This window comes from Adiantum capillus-veneris, chromosome 12, assembly GCF_014529385.1.
Source record: "Adiantum capillus-veneris isolate H3 chromosome 12, ASM1452938v2, whole genome shotgun sequence".
NCBI classification, from domain to species: Eukaryota; Viridiplantae; Streptophyta; class Polypodiopsida; order Polypodiales; family Pteridaceae; genus Adiantum; species Adiantum capillus-veneris.
This window is the reverse complement of record NC_140942.1, coordinates 34,961,799-34,970,159: the sequence shown is the minus strand read 5'-3', so window position 1 is coordinate 34,970,159 and position 8,361 is coordinate 34,961,799. Positions and strand designations below refer to the sequence as shown.

Here is an 8,361-nt window from a genome sequence, read left to right as displayed (position 1 = left end):
ATTCTTTGTTCCTAATATAAGGAGGTGGCCTCTCTTGGGAAAGACACTCTCATTTGGTCCTATCTACTCTATGACTGGTGCACACAACAATATAATGAATCTCTCCAGAATGTGTGTAATTTGTGTCTATTACATCATCCTTTCTTGACTTTTCCTTTAGTTTAATTATTCCGAAGGTAATTTGTATTTGTATACTTCCTCACCGAGCGAGTGTGATTTTTTGTCCACACACATTCATCACGGGGAGTTTTGCTTAATAGGGGGTGTGCTTCTGTTGGTTCTGTGTTCGCTTCTGTGTGAGGGTGAGGGTAAAGCAAGGTACGAGCTATGCCACAAGACTGGCATCTGAAGGCGAGCTGAGCTTATGTTTCGGCTACTTGTACTACCACCCCAGCTCCTTCCCTTGTTCGCTTCGTCGTCTACACTCTCCAACCCTGGTGTTTCCCTCCCTGCCCACAACTGTGAGCCTTTGTTGGTTCAAAGCTCTCTGCTGCGAGTGACATTAGCATCTTTCTCGCAAGCGATTATTTCCTTTGCCTAAATCGCGATTATTATCCGACAATAATCGTTTTTGCTTCCTCGTGTTAGTCTTCATGTCACCCACGTAAGGTTTTTATTTTTTATTTTTTGAGACCTACACCTCAAGCTCTCCTTACCCTTTTGCCGTTAAGGGCCTTACCCTTTTACTGTTAAGGGCCTTAGAACTTTACAGATGGTAATGGAACCCGACGTTTTAGTCGTAGGCGAAGATATTGTAAAATTTTCGCAGATGTTAGCAGCGGGTAAATTATCCGAAATGGAGGTAGTAGTGCCGATGGAGGAAGGCGACAGCTCGGTCTCGAAACCGTTATATGATGCGGAAATGTCGAGCCCCAATTTGCCAAAGGCTTCAACCATGAAAGAGGACAAAATTGTATCGATTGGAAAAGTGCCTTCTGAGGAAACAAGAGAGAGAATGGGCTCAACTCAAGGGTTCAAATTCGAGGTTAAATCCCTCAAAGACGGGGTTCCTCAGGGTCCCATCTGTACGAATGTAAATAAGGCATCAAGTGCATCTGCAGCTCGCAGGCCAGGCATCTCGTTTGCTAGCATACTCAAGGGGCCTAACTCTAAGGATTGTGGTAAAGGCTCAGCAGAAGGGTTGTCAATTGAAGGATATATCGAAAAACCGCAGAATACAAGAGCTAGACTTCAGCAAGAGCTCAAGGAAGTCAACAAAATGATTGAGTCCGGCCCTAACAACAACAAAAGAACTAGCTCCCAAACAGACTACAGTGAGCTGGTGGAAGACGGGTTGGCAGATCGGGTCTTTTCTGCTTTAAAAAAGTCTTTGCCCCAGCAAGTGGAGGTTGCCGAGGCTATTACTGTAGCGATTCCACCAGCACTTATCAAAAAACAGTTAGCCAGGCAAGCTCAGCTAACGCTTGTATTTGGGTTCAGTGGAAGAATCCCGAACAGGTTTGAGATGACTCAATGGCTTCAGGGCCCTCAAATTCTTGGGCATGGAGGAGCAATTGAAAGTACTTTTTACCTAGCTAAAGGATTCTGTTCAGTGAGATTCAAAGAGGCCTCCGATGTGGAAAAAATCCTTGACAAAGGGCCCCTAGTATTTAATAGGACTACGGTTTGTGTGGTGCCTTGGGAGCCAGTTTTCGACTCAGCTGAATCTCTACAAGGGTTTCATCCGGTCTGGGTTGAGTTTGTGGGTCTGCCTAACTGGCTGTGGGATAATCTCCAGATGCTTCCTAGCCAACTGGGCACTCCCCTATTTATACCTAGCAAGAGAGGGTTTGGCAGAACCTCAAACAGGGTTTGTATAGGCTCGGATGTGTCTAAAACGCCACCTAAGAGCATGGTTATGAATGTCGGAGCAGGGCTAGTTACTATTCCGCTAAACTTTGGAACATACTTTGGGGCATGTTTTGAATGCAACAACTTTGGACACTTCGCCAAGGACTGCCCCTTGAAGTCTAATGATACTGCAGCTCCGGTAGCACAGGCCCCCAGTAAAATGGAATCCCCGATGGAAGGGCTGGAGAAGCAAGGGGGCAGTAACGAAGGGGTAAATGCAGAGAAGGATAAAGGAGGTATGGTATGTGAAAAAATGGATATTATGATGCAAGATAAGATTGTGGAGGAATTGATTCCCATACAATGAACTTCTGAAGGTGCAGGCAATAATAAGAGGATCATCACTCCCGCTGCCACCCCTAAATTTATCACAGTGACAACGGTGACGGATGTCCAAGTCCCTTGTCTGAAAAGAGCCATAAGAGTGAAGTCAGTGGCAAGAGACTCCAAAGTGCTTCAAGTCGTGAGAACACTTGAGGTGAAAGGAGGGGGTTTCATTGTCCCAATGCACAATCCATTTGCAGCACTTCATGAAAAGAAATCCCCTGACTTGGAACCCCCGAATTCTCCTGCGACCAAGGAGGGGGGAGGGGGGAGGGGGGGGGATGATTTGGATGCTGAAGAATTCGTTCCTCTATCCCAATGAACCCCTCATTAAGGATGGAGTCTCTCACTATCCAATCTTGGAACGTAAAGGGGTTGAAAACCTGTAAAAAAGGAGAAGGCAGTCAACTGCTGGGCCATCCAAGAATACCACTTGGATGCCCATAGCAAGAGAAAGCAAATTATAGGAAAGAAACTGGCATTCTATGGAGAAGGAAGTAACGGTTTCAGTGGCGTCCTTAGCATTGCGGACAGAGAATTGGAGCCGAAGTTGGTTCTCAACCACCCATCCGGTAGAATCCTAGGGATTAGAATCAGATGGGAAGGACATCCCTTCACCATTGTGAATGTGTATGGCCCTTGCAATGCAAAAGAAAGAGCTAAACTATGGATGCATCTTAGGGATACTTCTATTGAAGGGGAGTGGTTGTTGGTTGGTGACTTCAATATGGTAGAAAAGAGTAGGGATAGAAGTGGATCCTCCAGTATGTTGGCTGGCTCGGAAAGGTCCAAATGGAAAAGTTTGTGAGAAAAGTGGGCGATGATCGACTTATGGGAAGTTGGCCCATGGAACAGCATGCCTGGTTTCACCTACACAAGCCTCAAGTATGCCCGCACTGCCTCCAGGCTGGACAAATGCTATTGCTCACACCAAGCTGACTAGATACCGTCGTTGATGGAGATGAAGGTAGTCCCAACAAAAAGCCTTTCGGATCACATTCCTCTGCACATACATTTTAAGAAGAATAAAGGGGAGGAGCAGACCCAAGAGGTGAGAAAAAACTGTTAGTAACAGGGGCACACCTATTCAAAGACCCTCTTTTCAAGAATCTAACCAAGAAGGCACTGGGTAAGCTCAAAAAAGATGTTGACCTCAACAAACACAATGCGTGGGACCTCTTTGCTCGGAGCATCCAGAAAGCAATCAAAACCTCAGGCCCCCGATTCAAGAAAGCTAGGGAGGTACACCTTCTGCATCTTAAAGCGGAGGTACAATTGCCTACCTCCATAAAAGCCAATGGGCATGCTACGGAGGAGGAGCACAAATGATGGCTCGAAGCCAAAGCTAACCTTGCTAATGAGCAGTTAGAAGATATCAAAAAGGCAAGGCTTCTCTCGAGGGAGACTTTCCTGCAACCTGAAGCCTCCAATCAAACTCAGTTTTTTAGGGCTTTAAAAATCACGAAGAGCCGGGGCCATGTCCGCTCACTCTATGATGAGAAAGGGATAGCAGTTCATAACCAGGATGAGATGGCTGGTCTGATGTTGAACTATCTTAGTCAAATCATTGGACGGCTAGAGATCCAGTCCCAAGAAGTGGAAGAAGCCAGAGGGACCTTACTGCAGAGTGTCAAGAAGGATATCCCCCACTCAGAAGCTAATTTCTTGGAATGGGCATTCTCCGAAGACGAATGTTCACTAGCATTGCAAGCCCTTGGCAAGGAAAATCCCCTTGGCTGGGATGGGATGACGGTGGAATTCTATAGAGAATTTTGGGATGATCTCAAGGGCCCAATCACTAGGTTGGCCAATAAAGCCATGGTTGAAGGGTCGTTGGAGGTAAGTGTAAAGAGAGGGCTTATCAAACCCATACCAAAACACATCTGCTGTTCTCAACTGAAACATTGGCGCCCTATAACGATGATGTCGGTGGCTTACAAAATTATAGCTAAAGCAGTAGCCCTCAGACTAGCCCCCTTACTAACCAAAATCATCTCTCCCCATCAACATGGGTTCATAAAAGGAAGGTCCATATACGATAACATCTTCGCAGCAATGGTGGGCATCAAATACGCAACTATCACAAAGCAGGAGTGTATTCTGCTGTAGTTGGACCTGGACAAGGCTTATGACAGAATAACATGGACATATATAGAAGCCGTCATGGAAGCTCTGGGCTTTGGGCCTTGCCTATGTCGGTTGGTACACGTACTGGGGGCTGGAAGCGAGTCTGAGCTCCTATTCAATGGTAGAATTGTGGGATCTTTTGAGGTCAAAAGGTCTTTTAAGCAGGGATGCCCCCTAGCCCCCCTACTGTTCGCCATAGGATCACATCCTTTACTCACGGCGCTCGAGCTAGTGCGGAACGAGGGGAGTTGCAAGGCCTTGCTTTGCCAGGAAATAGCCAACTCCTAGCAAAACTCTTTGCAGACGATTCTCTTCTCTTCTTGAAGGCGTGCCCCCAGGTCATCAGAAAAGCTCTGGAGATTGTACAAATATTCTCAGTAGCTTCGGGGTCCCAGTGTAATATAGAGAAGTCAAGTCTGATCTCCCTATCGGAAAATGACTCATTTGACCCTTCTATCTGGTCGGGGGAGATTGTCACAAAAGGGAATATATTCAAGCATCTGGGACCCCCCTTGGGGGTGGACGTATCTCACAAGCAAAGATTTGAGTGGGTGCTGGAAAAAGTCAAAACAAAAATGAGTAGGTGGGAGTATGCTCTTCTCCCATTCCCAAGTCGGATTAAAGTGATGAAGGCCTTTATGATTCCATATATTGCCTTCACTAGCCCGCTTCTCAAGATGGCTAAGTGTCACCGGAAAGAGTTCTTAAAACCAGTAAAAAGGTTTTTATGGAAAAACAACACGAAATCCTCCAGGCCATGGAAATGGGCCCGGTGGGAATTAGTTGCTTGGCCGGTGAATCAAGGAGGCCTCGGAATTCTCAACCCTGTGGCCCATGCAGAAGCTTGTTGCGCCAAGTTTGTTGTTTCCTTGGCGAAACAGGATCAAGTTTGGGCTGTCATGGTCAGAGATATGATAGAAGCAGCTAAACTTGGCTTGAATGGTGGAAAGTGGAGAGGGGCGGAGGTTCATGACAAACTATTAGCCCTGGCGTGGTCTACCTTAAAACTGGGGGGCAGTTCAGGTGAATTGATAAGAAAATGCAATAGAGCAGCATGAGTCCTAAAGTGGGGGGAAGAAGTCAGATACTTCAAGAACTCCATTTTACATTGGTCCCCCTGGCTGTCCAAAGTTGTAGATCCGCCACAAACTCCCTATTGGATTGAGACAACGAGGAAACTGAATAATAAGGGTCTGAAGCGACTTGGGGACTTCTGGGACAGTGGCAACAAGAGCTGGAAAACCATTGACCATATGGTTACCCAGTACCAACTCAATAGCTTGGAGGTCTTGCTTGTCCACAAAGTGATGAAAGAGCTTGACAATTTAGTGATGCCAATCTGTGATTCGGAGGTTGACTGGAATGCCTGGAAATGGCCCGGAAGCAGTCTCTTATGGAAACCCCATCCTAAAAGAATTTATCAGACAATGATGCATAAGAAGAATTGGTCTAGCCCCCTTAACAAGCTATGGAAAAAGCAATGGCCGGAGGAAAGGTGGGAGCAAGTAATGGAGACCATATGGAAGCCAAAGGCTCCGCAACACATGAAGGTTTTTCTATGGAAGGTAATTTGGGGTGCTCTACCGATGGGGGTGAAGATTCAAGAGAGAGGGATTGGGTCAGATAGATGCTTGGGGTGCAGGATGGCTAGTGAAGATTTGGCCCACCTATTCATGGATTGCCCAACTATTAAAGGCCTCGTAGGAAAAATATGCAAGTGGGTCCAAAGAACATGGAAAATTAGTTTCTTCAAGACTGACCTATTCCTTGGAGGTAAGAATTCAGGAAGTCCTGCCCTCCTCGTCAGCACTCAAATCGTCAGATACTTCTTCTTACATAATGTATGGCAGACAAGGAACCGCCGTGTGTTTGAAGGAGGTTATGAGGTGGCAACCTTTGCAGAAATCACTCAAGAAAGCAAGTTGCTAATGTGGATGCTAGGGCGCAAGCAACACTCAAAGGATTGGTCTACGACTACGTGTGCCTTGTTGTCAGCAGATGGAATGCCTAGGACGGGGGAAAGTCTTGGCCATCGGTAAATAAAAGATCTCATAAGGACAAGTTTATGGACCTTGTGTTTCGAGGAGGAGAGGGCGGGTTGGTGGGGGTGGTTGCCCTGATAGCCGTTGTAATTGAAGTTCCTGGATGATGTCATGGCTCAACAAGAGCATGGCAAGACCTTGTAATTTTTTGGGATGTTCAATATAATTCACTCACAATTGTGAGTTTTGAAAAAAAAAAAAACCCCTCTAAGAAATACGAATGTAAACCTTATTAGAAATCAATAAAAGCCACGTGGAGGCGAGTTTGGGTGTGGCAATTTTCTGAAAATGTGCCACGTGGGATTCATATGGAAAATGCAAATCTGTAGTGGTCGTTGATTCAAATTGTCTTTTAGCAAAAGAAAATGGAAGATTCAACTACTTAATGCGCTCACGCGAGGAATAAAGCAGATGGGTAGGAACTTGAAAATGGAAGATAGTGTGTCGAATTATACTGTGTGTGTGTGTGTGAGAGAGAGAGAGAGAGAGAGAGAGAGGGAGCACGAGTTAAAGGCTGGTCCGGGGCCCTATAAGAGAGCCGCCTAGGTGGTAGCGGCCAGCTGTGTGTGTGTGTGTGAGAGAGAGAGAGAGAGAGAGAGAGAGAGAGAGAGAGAGAGATATGGCTAAAGCCAACCGGACGTTTTCTCTGCATTTTCGCCCACCGCTTGCTTTTCTCTGCTTTTGCGCTGTGGTGGTGGAGGGCAGTAAAATGAGGGTAGAACGGATGACATTTTACATGCACGACATAATCACGCCGACGAACTTCAGCAAGCCGACGGCAAAATCAGTGGCGGGGCCGGCGGGGGGACCGGACGGTAATCGCTTCTTCGGCTCAGTGGTGGTGTTCGACGACAAGGTGACGCGTGGGCAGGAATACCAATCAAAGGAGATGGGGAGAGCACGTGGCTTCTTCGTAGAGGATGCGGCGGATGGGCAGCCAATAAGCGTGCTGATGGCGTTCACGGTGCGGTTTACGGAGGGGCGGCTGAATGGCAGCAATCTGGCGTTTTTTGGGCAGGACGCGATTGCCGATCGTCGCCGCTTCCTGCCGCTGGTGGCCGGCACCTCTCGCTTTTATTTGTGCCGTGGGGCGGCCCGCGTTCAAACCTGCCAGCTCACCGGCGCCCTCAACTCCGTCTTCCGCTTCTCCCTCCACCTCCTGTGCCCTCGTCGCCTGCCTTCCTTCCCTCAGTGGTAGCTCCCCAACTCTTTCTTTCTCCTCTCCCCCGAAACTAATATAACTCGTCTCAGCCTTGTTGTCTTTTATTTTGAGAAAATCTCTAGCTCTTCATACCATGCTCTCTCTAAGTTGAGCCCCCATCTTTTCATGTATGAGAAACTCTAAAAACAAAAGCTCCCAAATTTATCTTTTTCCCAAGTACAAGTCCTCCTAAGTATCTTCACAATTCCTTACACTCTCACAACTAGCTAATGTTCATGCTTAGGAAATTTCACACATCAACACTCAAATGTTTCTCTCTTTTTTTGTTCCCACCCTCAAATTTACGAATTGTACAATGAATTTCCACTTTTTTCCCATCACAACACATCATGGGCTTGTTTTGACTATGCATGAGCCAAAAGGACTCCATGAACAAAAAAGCTAACAAATTGTGTATAAACCAATCAGCTTATGCCATCGAGATCCACGCATTGGTTGTTATCGGTGGGGCAGATTTTGACTCTCATACTCTTTTTGCTGCCCAGTGGAATGGTGAAACACACGTTCTGAGGGGGAATGGCACCCATACTTTTACTTGGCCCGAAAATAGTGAAATCCTCTTTTGCTACCCAATCTACAAGGGAAGTGCACCACAATCTCACCTCTTTGGCATGCCGTCTGAACATTGCCTAAGTCTATTAAGAGGAAATTTCTTTACAAAGAAGAGGAGGTCTTTATAATTACAAAATGTACCATTTCTTCGGATTATGCTTTGGGCCTTTCTTGGCCTAAGTCCCTGTCATTGAAGAGGTCCCACGAGCTTGTTTGTTGTCCTTCTCTATCTCCATAATATTT

General features: G+C 46.5%; 1 protein-coding gene across 1 annotated transcript; it reads left to right on the top strand.

Annotated features, from left to right (window-relative positions):
• Window positions 1-6,963: 6,963 nt before the first annotated feature.
• On the top strand, window positions 6,964-7,542 carry LOC147445565 (dirigent protein 2-like). The gene has a single exon (XM_086524602.1). The coding sequence runs from the start codon at window positions 6,964-6,966 to the stop codon at window positions 7,540-7,542; it is 579 nt and encodes a 192-aa protein (XP_086380728.1).
• The last annotated feature ends 819 nt before the right edge of the window (window positions 7,543-8,361 follow it).